Here is an 18340-nt window from a genome sequence, read left to right as displayed (position 1 = left end):
TGTAGACTAGTTAGAATTCCACCCATTCTTATATGGCAAAAAGGAGCAGCACAAACATCTGTTCTTCAGCCACAAGGTGCTGAGTGATTAGAAAGTGATATACTGTCAGAAGAATCCTGAAGAAACTGTGAGCTATCAAACAGATGGTTGGAAGCGCATGTGCTACATACTCAGCCTGCATGAAGAACATCCTACCCGCATCCACAAAATAAATACAATCTGCAGGCAGCAACTGTCAAATGACCACCAGCATTGGAGAAATCCATAAAGACCTTGAATGAGGCCAGAGAGCTGAATGCCAAGAGAGATGGTAGCTGGAGAAGGCCAAACACAGGTGATGCTATTATACACATACTGGAAATAAGTCTTCTGGATAAATCAAAACAGATTTATCAAATGCACATATTACACTCAAAAAACTAGACAGCAACAAGGAAACAAGTATGGTCAGATAAATTACATCCACATTACAGTTACCGAGATGAATTCAAGGATAGGTATTATAATGTTCAGCAAGGTGAAATGACACAAACTTAGGCTATTTTAAGGTAATCTTAACATTTACTTCCCCAGGAGAACACACATCCTAGAAACCTGAATTTCTACTGAAAGCAATCACAGAAGGTTGGAGCACCCTTGATAAAAATTTAATTTAAATGAAAATAAAACTTTTAAATGGATTTTTTAATGGTATCTCTGCACTTGTACCCATGAGCAAAATCCTCTAAGCTCTCACAATTACTGTATTCTATGTGGCAAGAGGTGACAGCTGCTCATCATAAGCATAGGAGACTGCTAATTCCCTAATTGGAACATAATCCCAAAATTGTTCAAATAAATTGTGAGGAATCAGAGAATGGGTTGAGTTGGAAGAACCATTCAAGATCATGAAGTCCAACCCACCTGCCATTGCCAAGCACATCTTCTGCTAAATCAGGTTGTTCAGAGCCCCGACCAATCCAACCTTGAACACCTTCAGTGATGGGGCATCTACAACTTCTCTGGACAACCTATTCCAGTGTCTCACCACCCCCATAGTAAAAAAAATTTATTTCTTCCAATCTAAACCTACCATTTTTCAGTTTAAAAACATTAGGTTTTGTCCTGTCACTACAGGACACACTAACAAAAATTATCTTTCTTAGAAGCCCCCTTTAAGTACTGAATTGCCACAATAAGGTCTCTCCAGAGCCTTCTCTGCTCCAGGCTGAATAACCCCAACTCTCTCAGCCTTTCTTCATAAGAGAGGTTTTCCACTCCTCTAATCATTTTCACGGCCTCCTCTGGACCCGCTCTAATAGGGCCATGTCTTTCTTTCATTGGGAACTGCAGAACTGGATGCCATACTCCAGGTGGGGTCTCATGAGAGTGCAGTAGAGGGGGAGAATCCCTTTCTTCATTCTGCTGGACACGCTGCTTTTTATGCAGCACAGGATATGATTGGCTTTCAGGGCTACAAGTGCACATTGCCAGCTCATTTCCAACTTTTCATCCACCAGTACCCTCAAGTCCTTCTCCACAGGGCTGCTCTCAATCTGTTTGTCACCCAGTCTGTACTGATATTGCGGATTGTGCCAACCCAGGTGCAGGACCTTGCACTTGACCTTGTTGAACTTCATAAGGTTCACATGGGCCTATAGAAAGCAATTCCAAAAACAGGGCCAGGAGTGCTGCTAAAATTAAGGTAACGCTAAAAGAGGGTAACAATAAGACTTTTGTTGATGCCGGGGTTGAAACTTGTGGGAGTCCCAGCTACAAGTTGTAAGCAGAGGACAAAAATTTTTAGAGGAAGTTGCAAAGGGATTAAGGCTAGATTTAGTAGGATGTTCCTTAACAATGCATCAAGTCCAAAGAAAATAATAGCAATCATTATGGAGACAACTGCTAGGGAGATGAGACACTACTCCCCAGAAGCTCTGAAGTGCAAAGAAAAGTAACAGCCATGGGAAGGTTGCCTGAGGGTTGCAGAAACACATACAAAGTCAGAATATGAGCTCTGTTCCCTACCCGTGGCATAGAGCATAGACCATACCTAAGAACAGGCAGACAGAATATTCCTAGAGATCTGGATCCACCCTAAACTGACTCAAAACTGGAAAAAGGCGAAGAGCTTAATTTCACCATGTCTCCTGAGCTGTGAACTTCCTCTGCATCAGAGAATCAGAGCTTTACTGTTATTTCAAACAGAGCCCAGGGTGTAGATTAAGGATTTAAATGTACAGCAAACAAATCTGGCCAATTCAAATAATAGAATATTTCATACTGATGTTGATTCATTCCTGTTTTGCAAGCACCAAATAAAAACATCTGAATTGCCAGGATATTCTCGTGTTTGCTCATTCTCTAATCCCTTTTCTTCCCCTGCAGACTTCTTAATTAAATGTCCTGGCCAGTGATGAAAATGTTATTATAATAAAGAATTCCTGAACCAAATATCATTTCTGCAATCTTCCATATTTTGAAAAATATTCAGCTAAACAGTAATAAAGATACAGACCATAGAGAAGAGCATAGCTATCTCACAGTTCAATTGCAATGCTATGGAAAGGAAAAGAGCAAGCCAAACCCCCTGTTTCTAGACACCTGTAAATGAGCAGCCATGCAAGGAATATCCTCAGAAGCAAAAATCTCTTTTTGTCTGACCAATTAACAATTTTGTGCAGTACAGTTTTCCACCTGATAAAGGTCCTTCTCATGGAAATAACATTAAAAATCAGCACAGACTATATTTTTACTGCCAAGTTCTTCTATATAGGCAGTATTCTATTTTGATTCACATGAAACTGAGGCCATTGTGTTGTTCCCTGACTATCCTCTTCTGGAAACAAAGCATTCTGACAGCATGTCGTCACTACTGAACTTTAAAAGATTTTATATGATGAGGAAAAATAGTCTTGTTATGCTCTTCTGCTCAACTAAGTCAGAAAATATAAAACAAAACTATTATGCAGAGACATATAAAAACCCCTGGGTTTATTTGGTAAATTTCAGGCTGCTAATATTTAGAAAAACTAACATGTATTTCGGATTCCTCCTCCACTCTTCACTATCAAAAGCTACATCTTATTCATAACATCCAGAAAATTGGCACATCATTTCTGCAGCACATATCTCTCTTCTAGATAAAAAACTATCTGGGACAAAAGCCTAAGGAAAAGATTTTTAAAATGTCTTCTGGCATCTTTCTGACAGGTTTTCTTTACATTTCCTGGCATAAGCCTTCACAGAAATACTTGTCAACAAACAGGTTTTCTATTTTGTCCATTTCTATCAGTTGTCTGGCCACAATAGGACAAGACTGCATCTCCCAAACAAGCACGAAGCTACACTCTGTATGAGCTAACTTGGTGGTTATCAGCAGGCCAGACAGAGCCCGACAGCAAGCCCAGAGCAGGGAGAAAAGCATCTCCCAGTGAAACAAGCCAGCTATAATTGCCCACTACTGAGACCTACAAACACAAGCTTCATCTCTATAAATAGAGAGCACAGCCTTTGTGCTGCCCTGGAAGCTGCTAGATGTTGCACAGGCCGTTTTTCAGGAAGCAAGAAGCACCCCATTGGCACCCTAACCCAAGCTGCTGCCAGAGCCCTAACCTATGGGCAGTGGCCACTGTTACCTCCTCCTCCTCCTTTCCCATATGGCAAATCTTTTCAGGGGAAGGTGAAACATGAAGCACTTAATCCTGCACCTGGGGCTATTGGCACAGAACAAGCAAACAGGAAAAAATCAGGGGACTGAACAAGAGTTACTACAAATGGATCATGAGGAAGAGATGTCTGTAGAATAATCGTTCATTTTCCACCCATGTTTAGTACAGTTCTGACATTACCACTGCTCTTCCAAGTCATACATTTCTAGTCAAAACTGTAATCAAGTTTCTTTCCAAAGGATGATTCTTTGGAAAACTCTCCACTGGCAACAAGGGGAGATCAGGCTGTAATTTGGAGTTAGGATAGAGCTTTTCAAGCAACACCCTTATTTCTGCTTACAAGCATTTACTCAGATTGTCTACATTGTGGACCTCTTCCACTACAGATTATGCTCATCCTACAGTCTAAATCCTGTATCCTAAAGTGTGATATAATATTTTTTAGAATCTTTTCAGGAAAATGGTCAGCATATCCTTAAAAAAATAAACAAACAAGGAGTGCAATGCATTGTCTGATTTTCCACCTAGCAATGGCAATTGCCTGCATTTGTAAAATTTAAATTCTGCCTCTCAAGAGTCCGAAATATATAATTCTGAGAGGTTCAGAAATAATTTTCTGATGCCTCTGTGCTTTGAGGATGATGGACTTTGAAGACTATAAAAAGATCTGAGACTTTTTCCGTGGGAGGGCCACTTAGGGCTGATGCTGATGTCCAGCAAAACAAAGCATTTCCTCTTAATCTAGGAACTCATATCAGTATTTTCCTATAAGTTAATTAACTTCTAGACTTTGATGCTTTGTGAAATTTCTTTGCAAACAACCATTGTCTCATGAACAGAAACACTACATATCCACATTCACATACACTCACGGACCAGTGTGTATTCAGTACAACTGCTAAAGCTTTAAGTCACGAAGAACTAGTTCTTAGGAGCACACAGACTTAAAGCTTCTCAACTCTGCAGATGAAAACACAGAATTGCACCAACTATTTGCTAAATGATCTCAAAGATTTTTCAGAATAGACAATGTAATTATTTTTCTATTACTCTGACAATCTTCAAATCATGTTTTAAAAAGCTACATAAGCATTGTTTATAGTCAGTTTCTTTCATTCATAAAATTTAGCCAATTAAATCCCATACACTTGATCAATCTTTTTATATCAGATAAACTTGCAGTGAACTTGTGATTCTTCAGGGTCTGTACCAGTGGGCTATTTTCAGTTTAAACGGCTGTCTTAAAATTTCTTTTTACATAGGACTTGAGGGTACCCATTTGCTTCGCAATTAAGGGCATAGCACCTACAAATGCTCAGTTAACCAGATTGTTAATTGGTATGTTTGCTTTACGATTTCTTGTATAAACAGAAAATGTTTCTCCTGAAATTGCAGGGTTCAAAGGTTCACATGTTATCTCCCTTGCATTTCTCAGTTTACTAACTTTTTATATTTCTCTCTCCTCGGTGTTCAGAGATATTACTGATAAAGTTTGCACACCTCATGTTATCTCTTCTATTCTCTGCTCCCATGAAAGCTTTTGCCTTCATAGAAATCAGTGTTTTCCTCAGAGGTGGACATCAAAAGCTGGGCTAGCTTTAGACCAAAATCTTCAGTAACAATGAAGGTAATTTTATGCTTGCAGTAAATTGAAATAGAGTGAAAAAAAAAAGTATAAAACACAAGACCTTACTATTATTATTTGTGGTATTCAAGATCAGTATTTGGTTTTGTTGGTTCTTACATATGTGCCTGAGATTATCCATTGGTAAATTAACTTTCACCTCTCCTAATATTTCTATCCAGTTCATCTGAATCCTCAAATTTCCTTAAGACTGTCTTTGGTTAAAATTAGAAGCATACCTGCTTGATAAATGGGACCATTCCTCTGTAAACATAAAATACAATGTCAGCACTTCTGTCATCTGATTTTTGATTGAAATTTAATATATCAGCTGTGAATAGCTTATGACCTGTCCCATAATGTGGAACTCATCTAACCAAATGTAGATGCAGCTGAGCCAGACTCTCATAGTCAGCAGAGATTAATAGGAATTTCTACGGTTCTCTTCACCTCATGCCAAAACAGACATAGAGGATGTTTGCACACTGCAACCTACTTCTCTGTATTTTTCTCCACTTACTTTTCTCCATTATCTGGAGATCTCAGATCAGAGATCTCAGATTAGAGAAACTAATCTGATTAGCTGAGATGCCTATGCCTATCACAACCAAACTCCTGAGTTAGTATTGCCATAACCAGAGATCACTTCTTTTCCCTGAACATGACTGAATTTTTACTCAATTTTCTCCTTGATCATGCTCTTCTCAAGTGAAGGCTGTTGAAAAGTGTCCAGTGAATGGCCAAAACTCTGGAATTCATTCTAGCCTCTTGGGAATCAGCACAGACATGCTGCCAAACTCATTAGCTTCTGTGGAATTGTGTGAGGGTCAAGATCTTTAGAAATCCATTTCCTAAGACAATCTATGACCTTGATGTCACAGTCAAGGGTAAAGCTAATTTATCAACAGCAAGAGAAGAATATCCAGTTCAGGTGTTCAGAGTTCTGGGTCTTTTACTGACCACCTGCTTGACCTTGGTTTAGCAAAGAACATAAATGCTTCTCTGCCGATACTGTGTAGGATTGTCAATGAAGTCAATGACTATAAAGCATTATCAACAGCTCCAATCATTCACGAGCATGCATATTTACAAAGAACATTTATTGGTCAAATACTTGTTTTCACATACTTAAAGCCCTTGTCAGACATACCATTTAAAGTCTAATATGACCTGTGGGTTACCTTCTCCTTAGGCTTGATAATGCTCAGCAGCAGCTGGTGTGTCCCCAAAAGATTTGTCAGCTTGTAATGAATTTCTGAAAATATGCAGAACTTCTCAGCTAGCCTACACGTTTGGAGGATGCCATTAACTAGCTCTGGCATATCCACTACACATAACAGCATTCAATAACATACTGTTCAGAAAGAAAATGGGAACATGAGGATGATGCTACATGTCAGCACACATGATGAAAAGGCAAAGGTCATGTTGCAAGGAAAAGATGATGGAGCAGCAAGGCAGGTGACAGCAGCTCTGATAACAGCATCCTTATACTCAGGACTGACATATTCAGCAACGGTAGATTTGGCAGATGGCCACACATCACAGGAAGCAGTACTTCGCACGGGAACAAACTTCAGAGTGCTGTTAAAAAGGGCTGCTAGTCTCATTCTTGAAACCTAGGCTAAGTTTACTGAAAAATTGAAAAGATGAGGAGTCTGTAAAGTCCAACTACAGTGCTTGTATCAAACAATATACTACTAAGATGATGTTTGGGAATCACAGGGTTTTGATAGGAGTCTATTTTTACTTTCTTCCAAATTAATGTAAGTACATCTGCCTCCACCTCTCCCTCAAAATAATTAGACTATAAAAATTAGTCTTTGTAAAAAGACACTGCAAATCCATGGAACAACACAAGATTAACAATTATTTAGTAAAATTCATCATTAAAATTGTATTTGAATTAAACGGAGTTAAACAATTAGCAAAACGATTTGAAGACTGAACTATGGAAAATCCTGGAAAAACAGAAAGTCTAACAGATAATTTCTAAAAATTCAGCTGGCCTACTGTATTAAATACAATGATCACAAAGCAAAAATGGTAAGAAAAAAAGCTGAAGCATACCAAACAAGTCTAATTGTTTATCCATATCAAGCTATCAGCAACTTGGTTAAAACCAGCACTTTTTAAATATTGCTGCAAATCTATATATATTTTAAAATTTGAAAAAGTGTCTTAGTAATGATAATTCTTTGACATATTGTTTCTGAGTATTTTAAGACTTGCAGCTTATAGCTTCTCTGATCTCTACCAATACTGTGAATTGCTTAAATTTAAGACTGCATAAATAAATATCATTGACAATTAATTAATTTTAAATGCTTTAAAGCAAAATGAACATCTATAAAAGGTAAATAAATGAACACTTAATTATGGAAATTTGGTATTGATTACTACAAATTGCTTCTAGAATGGGCATGTTCTTCTACTACTCTTAATTACTGTAATTAAGATTTTTGTATCTAATTGTTTTGGCATGGCACTTTTCACCCCTCTGTGTGTCACAAAGGTAAGTATACACATTCTTATTTTTTTTCCTCTATCTAGTATATGTAAATAAGGAAAAGAACTTCCCAGAGCACATCCAAATTAAAAAGTGACATAATTCTATAAACTCAAAATTAACATAAAACAAATTTAGACTTTTTTTTTTCTTTTAGAGCATTAAATATCTCATCAAGAAACAGAAAAATTGAAACATTCATGATATATATCAGTAAAACAATGAAAATATCTTAGAAGGAATAAGATTTCTATAGTCACAGATAATAAGTAAAAAAAAAAAAATAAAAATCTAACCTTGTTTTAACCTGAAGTGTGAGAAATAAAATACCCTAACCTGAAGAAAATACACTGGATTGTTTGTCAGTGAATAGCTCATTTACCAGCTAAAGCTGTTCTTTCTCTTACTTTAATTTCCTGACAGTTTTATCTTTTTTAGCCTCTCCAATTCATAAATTTTAAGTATTTTTCAGAAAGTCTGTTGCAGATGGTGTGTAGAATGCTATTGTTCTGAGAGTTGCAACAAACTGTAAGATAGTGAAACTTTGCACGTCAAATTAGTGGGAAACTCACAAGCCCTGAGACTGAATATGGCCTGCAACTTTGTTGCATGTCACTTGGGATCATATAATTTTTTCCTTCTACATTACTTCTGGCTAACGCTCAGCTAGGCTTTAATTTATGGCATACCAGTGTGTCTGAAAGAGCTATTTGGCCCTCAGTAAGGGAGAGGATATTCCAGGTTTAATTGAGCACATAAAATTCTACTTTGTGCCCTCTTGAATCTTCCATGGAAACTGTGGCTCACGGAGGTGGACAGTAACTGTTAGGAGTGTACTTACTGCATTGAAGTTAGGGAAGAGATTGACTGCTGCGGCAGTGTCCAGAGGAAACGGAAGAAATGGTTTAATATCCAGCGACGGCTGCAAAGGTGGAGCAGGAGGACGCACTAGGGCTGGAAGAGCAGGGCTCTGGCATGTACCACCTAGGTATAAAAAGAGACAGAAGGCATTCAGCAAGTACTATGACTAGGAGGGGAAAAAAAAAGCACCAATAAAAAGCCAATATTCAATTCAACAAATACATTTTTATTTGTCCACAAATTACTGCATTACTAAAAAAGAGTACAGCTGACTCAGTGACTGTTGGTTATATTTCCTTGCCAGTAATTGCTTGATATCAATATATCATTATTTGAAATTAGCTAATAAACCATTTATCTCCCTGGATTATCCAGAACAATATTTCAGCGTATGTCTGACTTAGGTTTAAAACTTCAGATAGTCTCATTCTGCCATAATTTCAGTGTTTCGTCCCAACCCTGTGGCCCACCCCTCCACAGGCACACTGCTCCAGAAGAAAAACTAGATGTTCAGCTCAGCAAAAGTTATGTCATTTGCAGACTTGATTTTTTTAATTAAATGCTCACTCATGGAGTTTACAGCTTCAGAGTTAACATAAACCTCACAAACACAACATACCTTGCTTCCTCAAGAGTTGATCAATACAAACTAGACTAAGACCAATTTCAGCAGCCACCGAAATTCTGTTAGTGGGAAATTACCGATGAACACTTTCTGCTCTTGCAAGGGGTGGAGCTGATTCAGACAGGGTGCAGCAGAAAGCTCTTCCTGGCTAACGCCACCAATCACCACCATGTGGGAACACAATGCAAATGAAGAAAGAAATCCCCCTGCATACCAATAAGGTGCTACCTGTTTGCAGTGGACCCTATTTTACTTATTTGTTTGTCCCTTGCCACAGTCAGATAAAAGCTGGAAGGATCCAAGCCTGTTCTCTGTTTCCAATGTCTTCCATGTTTTGGTTGCACTCCAAAACATCAATTCCCTGTTAATTAAAGACTATTTGGATCCTAGGAAACTGTTAAAATATGCCAGTGTTCTTCTAATCCGAGAGGCAGGCAACAGACTGTAAAAACCTGCTGGTAAAGAGTCCAGGAAACATTTTAAAAAAACGTTAAGGGGAGTTTTACCCCACTCATTGAACGGAGACAGACCAACAGAGGGAGAGATCCGAAATCTGTTTCTTTTCTTCCTCTTGCACATACAGACACTTCATTAGACAAGCTGCATACATTCTTTAAGAGCCCAAATATAAAGTAGTCAAAATGATATACGGAATCTCTCCATATTTGGCCAGCAAATCTGCTAACAAGGTTTGTAATTTAATGCGCCTAATTGAGGACCAACAACACAGGACTTAATTAACTAGTTGTAGTAGATCATTCACAGTTCTGCTTCTAGGTATAAAATCAGATGGAGCCAAATTTTCAAAGACAGTATTTTTTTGCTAACTTTCAGCATCTCTGTGAAGAATTTCACTAAGAATAGTTGAAAGAAAAACATTACTTGCTAGTAAACCAAAGGGATTGAATTAGGGTTCACTCTGATCTCACGCTAGTTTTTGCCCTAGAGTTACTGCCATTTTTGGAGTAATTCCTACATTTACCTCAGTGTAAGAGTGTACTAAATCACCCTTTGAATGCAGCAGCTAAGGATATGGAACACAGAAAAGCAAAGGGCAAGCAGCTCTGCTTTTCATAGCTCACCAGCATAGAAACATCAAGTATTTTATGATTGCCATTGGTTTGGCAATTGCTACATTCCCATGGAATTATTACAAAAACAGTGTAAAAATAAATTTAACAGGTCAGAATGATGATAAGGTAGTGTTAAACAGGCTAATCTTACTCCCTCTGAATAGGAAAAACCATAAAAACATTTTTTTTTTTAGATGCTGGAATGACTTAATTTTTCTCATGTAAAGCTTTTACAGACTGGGAAAGGAAAAAGTCACTCCTAATAATAAAAAACCTTACTAAGAATTCTCCAGGTTGCACCTGAGATTGTACAGAATCGTGCAGAGTGCCAAGGTGATCATTTGCCTGACAACAGCAAATAATCTGAAGCTGACTAAACATCCTACAACTCACACATGCAAATGCAAACTGGACTGAGAAATATCACCTACGCTTGGGGACCCAGCTAGTCGAGTTTATTATCTCAGTGCTATGGAGGAGAGCCTCACAGGATGGGATTACCTAAAGGAAAGCATTGCTCTCCCACACTCTTCTAGGATACCATGGCACAAAGGATGAAATATTTCTATCCTGTGATCCTTTCCTGTGTCATGACTATAGGCACCCACCCACCTGTTACTGCCAGACAGTGATGCACAAAGTCATCCGGGGACAAGAACATGCTTTAAAAGGAAAAATTCAGCCAGCTCTGTAGGACCTTGGCTAGGACTCAGAGGCTCTGGAACAGAGTTTAAAATCTACCACAGTCCTGGCTACAGTGGCACAGAAAATGAGTATGTTCAGGAGCACAGCTGCTCTCTGTTTTTGCAATAGTGTCAGACATGTCTCTTAATGATGGAGCATGTGACAGGTATCATGAAATTTGAGCTTTTGCTTGAAAGAAATTTTCTAATGTTTATGGCTGCAAAAATTAGCTTCTATTTCCATTTTACATGTGCAGAACTGTAGTCTAGAATCAGCAACAGAAAACCTGAAGCAATGGCAACCATTTTTGTGACTCAGCTTTAATGAAAAACCTTTGGATAAACATTTGGGAATGTAAATGTTAACTATTTCCCACCTAATCCACTAGCAGAGGGATGGAGAGGGGTAGAAGCCCACTGGGATGAATTCTTGAAGAGCACCTGTAAATAAGTTATTGTAAAGAAGGCAATATCAAGGGCAGAAATGGTGACAGAAGGAAAACATGAGAACCAAGAAAGCTAAACTGAAGGCAAAGAAAGAGAGATGCACTAAAACTCATAAAGTAGACCTTATTTTGTAAATAAGTGGTGCTATGTGTGATAACAGCACATTTAGAAAATTATTACAGCAAGACATAGGTCCTTTTTAGTTATCCAATATTACTGCAGTGTTACTGAACACTGGACAACTAAAAAGGAGCCATAAAGATTGTTTATGACTGATTTATTGTTCTGTATGATAAGATTCCACAGAAAGACCTCCATAGCTTTCCCTGTGCAGATGCAACACTGCTGATCAACAAACAACAAAGGCTCAATGTCAGCCCTTCCACAGACTTCCTACCAGCAAGGTTTGCAGTTCCACTTTGACCAGTAAAGCTAGGATAACATCTCAAGCCACTAGACAGGCTTTGTCCACATCCTGTGCTGGATGCTCTGTATTATTACCTGAAGTTCATATAGACATTTTTTGCCAAAAAAACAGGTGCATGCATGGCCTGACTTCAGAGACATAACAGTCCCCCCAAAATGTAGGGCAGTACAGGTCTAAAGTTACATTTCATGCTACAATTACATGTAGCATGCTACAATTTCTTAAAACAGAAGGATACTAATATATTTACTAATTCCAGCGTTACAAGTTCGTGATGTTACAGTCTAATGTCTTTCTAAAGAGAAAGAGACTTTCCAGCCCATTCAGGTACTAAATGGGAGATTAATACTCTAGACATTTGGGAAATTCATGTCAATGTTTTTATCTTAATTTTCATTGTAATAGGAAGCACAGGAAAAATAAAACCTAGAAGCTTAATTAGCTAGCATTTTAATCAAGATAGAAGTAATCATTCATTTCTTCAATTTTCAGGCAATTTGAAGCACAGGCAAGATAATCTCTTGGCCAGAAGCAGTGGCAATACATCCAAGGTAAGCATGAGCAAACATGTTTGAAGGAAAGCTTGCCACAAATCTTTGCCCCTTCCTGTATCTCACTGAGACAGTTTTTGAGAACTCCACCAGTAGCAATCAAGGTGTAAACCTGGATGTACTTTTGTATCTCCAGCTGGGACTAGACATTTTGGCCTACCACTAGGTAATCCATTTGGCAATACAGCCTTATGCTCTGAGCACAGACAGCCTAGGTGGTACAAAGCCACATATGCAACATGAGGTTCATACTCTTTGTGGCATAACCCAATCAAACATTCTTCAAAAACCTCTGGTGACATGAGCTTCATTGCTACCTTTCTAGCCTGTGCCCAGAACCAAGGGAAAACAAAAGAAACATTCAGATGAAGAGGTGATTCCTGCAGGTTCAGCTGCAAACTGTCCATTCCACCAGGAATTGTCACATTTTACTTGAGTTGGAACCTGAGTAAATATTACAGAATCACAGAATCATCTAGGTTGGAAAAGACCTTGAGGATCATCCAGTCCAACCATTAACCTCACACTGACAGTTCCCAACTACACCAGATCCCTCAGCGCTGTGTCGACCCAACTCTCAAACACCTCCAGGGATGGGGACTCCACCACCTCCCTGGGCAGCCCATTCCAACCCCTAACAACCCCTTCTGGAAAGAAATGCTTCCTAATATCCAGTCTAAACCTTCCCTGGTGCAACTTGAGGCCATTCCCTCTTGTCCTATCACTTGTTACTTGGTTAAAGAGACTCATCCCCAGCTCTCTGCAACCTCCTTTCAGGTAGCTGTAGAGAGTGATGAGGTCTCCCCTCAGCCTCCTCTTCTCCAGACTAAACACCCCCAGTTCCCTCAGCCGCTCCCCGTACGACCTGTGCTCCAGACTCTGCACCAGCTTCGTTGCCCTTCTCTGGACACGCTCGAGTCATTCCATGTCCTTTTTGTAGTGAGGGGCCCAAAACTGAACACAGGAATCGAGGGGCGGCCTCACCAGTGCTGAGTACAGGGGTCAGATCCCTTCCCTGTCCCTGCTGGCCACGCTATTGCTGACACAAGCCAGGATGCCATTGGCCTTCTTGGCCACCTGGGCACACTGCTGGCTCCTGTTCAGCCGGCTGTCAATCAACACCCCCAGGTCCCTCTCTGACTGGCAGCTCTCCAGCCACTCCTCCCCAAGCCTGTAGCGCTGCTGGGGGTTGTTGTGGCCCAAGGGCAGCCCCCGGCATTTGGCCTTATGGAAACTCCTCCAGTTGGCCTCAGCCCATGGCTCCAGCCTGTCCAGGTCTCTCTGCAGAGCCTCCCTACCCTCGAGCAGATCAACACTCCCACCCAACTGGGTGTCACCTGCAAACTGACTGAGGGTGCACTCGATCCCTCGTCCAGATCATCAATAAAGATGTTCAACAGGAGTGGCCCCAAAACCGAGCCCTGGGGGACACCACTCGTGACCAGCCACCAACTGGATTTAACTCTGTTCACCACAACCCTTTGGGCCCGACCATCCAGCCAGTTTTTTTACCAACAAAGCGTGTGCCCATCCAAGCCACGAGCAGCCAGTTTCACCAAGAGAATGCTGTGTCAAAGGCCTTACTGAAGTCAAGGTAAATAATATCCACAGTGTTTCCCTCATCCAAAAAATGGGTTGCCCTGTTGTAGAAGGAGATCAGGTTTGTCAAGCAGGACCTGACTTTCATAAACCCATGCTGACTGGGCCTGAGTATCTGGTTGTCCCACACGTGTTTTATGATGGCAACTCAGGATGAGCTGCTCCATCAGCTTCCTGAGCACCGAAGTCAAGCTGACAGGCCTGTAATTTCTTGGATCATCCTTCTGACCCTTCTTATAGATGGGCGTCACATTGGCCAATTTCCAATCAGTCGGGACCTCCCCGGTCAGCCAGGACTGCTCGTAAATGATAGAGAGTGGCCTGGCGAGCACCCCAGCCAGCTCCTTCAGCACTCTCGGGTATATCCCATCTGGTCCCATAGACTTGTGCATGTCTATGTGATGCAGTAGGTCACTGACTGTCTCCTCCTGGATTGCAGGGGGTTCGCTCTCCCAGTTTGTGTCTTCTGGCTGAGGAGGCTGGATTCCCTCAGTATAACTGGTCTTGTTATTAAAGACTGAGGCAAAGGCGGCATTAAGAACCTCAGCCTTTTCCTCATCACTTGTTACCGTGTCTCCTCCTGTGTCCAGAAGGGGATGGAGGCTCTCTCTGGTCTTTCTTTTGCTGCCTCTATACGTATAGGAACATTTCTTGCTATCCTTGATTGTTGAAGCCAGATTAATTTCTAGCTGGTCTTTAGATCTCCTGATTTCTGCCCTGCATAGCCTCACAGCATCTTCGTAATCATTGTGAGTCACTAGCCCCTTCTTCAAAGGCTGCAAACTCTCCTTTTCTCCCTGAGTTGCAGCCAAAGCTCCCTGTTCAGCCAGGGTGGTCTTCTCTGTCACCAGCTTCTCTTACAGCACCTGGGGACAGCCTGCTCCTGAGCCATTAACACTTTCTTCTTAAAGATCGCCCAGCCTTCCTGGACCCCTATACCCTCCAGGACTGTCTCCTAAGGGATCCTGTCAAGCAGGTGCCCAAACAAGACAAAGTCAGCCCTTTGGAAGTCCAGGATGTCAGTTCTGCTGCCCCCTCTCCTGGCCTCTCTAAGAATAGAGAACTCTATTATTTCATGATCACTGTGCCCTAGTTGGCTTCCAACTGCCACATTATCCACCAGCCCTTCTCTGCTCACAAAGAGGAGATCCAGCAGGGCATCTTCTCTGGTTGGTTCACTCACCAGCTGCATCAGGAAGTTATCTGCCACACATTCCAGGAATCTCTGGGACTGGTCCCGCTCTGCTGTGTTGTATTTCCAGCAGATGTCTGGGAAGTTAAAGTCTCCCACACGAACAAGGGCAAGCGATCGGGAGATTTTACCTAAATGCCTATAGAATATTTCATCCATCTCTCTGTCCTGGTTGGGTGGCCTATAGTAGACTCCTACTGCAACATCTTCACTGTTGGCCTTCCCACTGATTCTAATGCAAAGACACTCCACCCTGTCTTCACTACACTTGTACTCAAAGTAATCGTAACAGTCCCTAACATACAGCACCACCCCACCACCTCTCCATCATTGTCTGTCCCTCCTAAAGAGCTTGTAGCCATCAACTGGCACACTCCAGTCATGGGAGACATCCCACCATTTTTCTGTTATAGCCACAACATCATAATTTTCCTGTTTCATCATGGCTTCAAGTTCCTCCTGTTTGTTACCCAATGTGTGTGCATTGGTATACATGCACTTCAGTCATGGTGTTTTACCCCCTTACCCCCTCAAATCTAGTTTAAAGCTCTGTCAATGAGTCCAGCTAACTCCTGCCCCAAGATCCTCTTCTCCCTCTGGACAGGTGCATCTCATCTAATGCCAAAAGGTCTGGTGCCCTGTATACCAACCCATGATTGAAAAATCCGAAGCCCTGAAGGTAGCACCAGTCTTGGAGCCACAGGTTCATTTGTTGAATTATCCTGCAGTCTTCTTCATCTATCCCCACAACTGAAGGGATGGAGGAGAATATAATTTGTGACCCCGACCCCTTAATCAGTTTCCCCAAGGCCCTGAAATCTCTCTTCCTTGCTTTAGGACTTGTCCTGGTTAATATCATCACTACCTACCTGAAAATCTAAGAGAGGGTAGTAGTCCTTGGGTCTCACTAGACTCTCACTAGAGTGGGGAGTTTTGCCATGAGGTCCTTGACTCGGGCCCCAGGGAGGCAGCAGACTTCGCTATGAAGTGGGTCTGGTCTGCATATTGGTCCTTCAACACCCCTCAGAATGGATTTTCCTGCCTCCCTGAGTAGGGACCTATTTCCAGCCTCCCCCATCTCTTAGGGCCCCTCCTTCTGCCTGGTAGCAAGAGGATGAGGGATTGCCTGCCTCGTTTGGAGCCTCCATTTGCTCCTGTTGCTTCAGGGGTGCTAGGGTGTTACTCCACCAATCAATTTTCCTTTCACACTCCCTAATACTTCTTAATCTTTCAACCTCTTCTTTGAGTTCTACCACCAGGCTGAGCAGGTCACCCAGCTGATCGCAACGAAGACAGGTGTTGTAACTGCTGCCCTCCGGCAGGACTGACAGGCTCAGGCACTCCCTGCAGCCTGGGACCTGGACCACTGCATGTTTGTCTGGCAGCTCTGTCTGGGTCACCACGTTCTTTCTGGTGGTGGTTTTGATGGGAGTGGAGACCATAGCTCAGTCTCCTCATGGAGGATGATAAGATGAAAGTAGCTCAGATAAGTTCTAGACCCAGGAGATGGACTGTGCCCCATCAGCTCACCCTGCCTGCACAAATTGAGGTGCCACAACCTTCTGACATACCATGCCCTGTTTGCCACACTCCATTTTGGGTTTTTTCCCCTAGTTTTGACTTTAGAGACCATATTTCACTATGGAATTAAAACCAGATTTTAAGATGAGAAGTCATTCCTAAAAGAAGAAACCATATTTCTTTAAAAATGCTGAAGTTTTCACCTTATCATAAATACATTTTGTCACAATTCTTTACAAAATTTTAGGAAATTTTTCCTTCCAATGAAATAGTATTTTCTGATAATAAAGTTTCCCATGCAAATTTTTGTGCCCTTTTTACCTGAAATATCCCTCAGATCAGTGCTAGGTAAAGAATATCAGGCTGTAAGTAGTGTGCCTAAAATGGATTGAGAGAAGCACAAAGACTGAATATGCACAAAGGAGAAAAAAAAAAAAGAAAAAAAAAAAAAAGACATGATAGACCAGGGTGCTTTTGATATACAGGATAATAAATAACAAGTTTCCTTAATGTTTCTGGAGGAGGTCAAGATCCCTGTCCCTCAGGTCCCCTAACAAACAGCTCAAAAATTTGACAACCACATATTGCTATATTATGTGATTTGGCTATAGAGAAAGATATGGTACATCTTCCCCTGCATAGACTTTCCTTATGAATACTCTCATTCGCTGTCCTTTAAACTCAACTGCAGGTTTAGTTTCCAGAAATCACCAAATCTATTATCAAATAGCTTCTCCTAAGAAATATCCAGCTCAAATTTTGCAGATACAAATAATGTAGATAATTTTTTGCAATGCATTTGGAACTTGGAGTTATATAAACTGGGCAGGAACTCTGAACTAATACCCCATTAATCTAAATCTTTTGCAGTTCTTCCATCACTATTACCATCATAAATAGCGAATGAAAAAATAAATCTCTGCAGAATTCCAATTTTCAGTCCTTCATTACTTTAAAAGTCTTTCCTTCTGCCCATGTGTACAGCCATTTTCAGTACATCAGACACCCTAAAGTAACATTCAGTTTCTCTTCCTTCCTCAAGTTTGATTTCAGGATCATAATTTGGTTTCTGCAATATGTGGATACTCCCAAGTTTTCCACCCCATCTCACACCTCTCCCAATATTTCCAATGATAGCTTGTTTGAGGTCAAAACAATACATACATTCTGCCTTGGCAGAAGCTCAGGGAACATTTCAGCTGTTGTGGCTCAGTAGAGTAGCTGGGAATGCACCACTAGTTTCCCCCTTAAAAGCTAAGTTCTAGGTAACTTAAAAAAATATAATTAATATTATTTATATAGGATCCTAATATCTGACAGCTCGCTAAGCATTACAGTATATCCTAGAGAACCTGAGCCAAAAAAAGGAATTTTCTTTTTCCTAGAAAATTTTCAAGAAAACTAATTCAGGCTACTTTGAAGTATAAAAGAGAAGGGATATGTGGGGAGCTCATGTTCTATCTTATAAATGCTAAGAAGCTTGCATTTGGTAACTCAATATCAGCTAAAATTTTTAATTCATAATGAATCTTGTTTGCCAGTAGGCCAAAAAAAAAAAAAAAAAAAAAAAAAAAAAAA

At 40.7% G+C, this 18340-nt stretch overlaps 1 protein-coding gene across 5 annotated transcripts in view; it reads right to left on the bottom strand.

Annotated features, from left to right (window-relative positions):
* The window catches only part of ZNF385D (zinc finger protein 385D), a 443055-nt gene that overhangs the window by 135769 nt on the left and 288946 nt on the right, over nt 1-18340 (bottom strand). For all 5 annotated transcript variants that reach the window (XM_026841918.1, XM_026841921.1, XM_026841924.1 and 2 more), the window contains one exon: nt 8625-8767. In XM_026841918.1, the coding sequence (XP_026697719.1) occupies nt 8625-8767 (143 nt within the window). The remainder of the gene's footprint in view (nt 1-8624; nt 8768-18340) is intronic.

This window comes from Athene cunicularia (genome assembly GCF_003259725.1).
Source record: "Athene cunicularia isolate RWA chromosome 2 unlocalized genomic scaffold, athCun1 chr2_part1, whole genome shotgun sequence".
Classification (NCBI taxonomy): Eukaryota; Metazoa; Chordata; class Aves; order Strigiformes; family Strigidae; genus Athene; species Athene cunicularia.
Note: the sequence above shows the minus strand (reverse complement) of the source record. Positions and strands in the feature narration are given on the sequence as shown.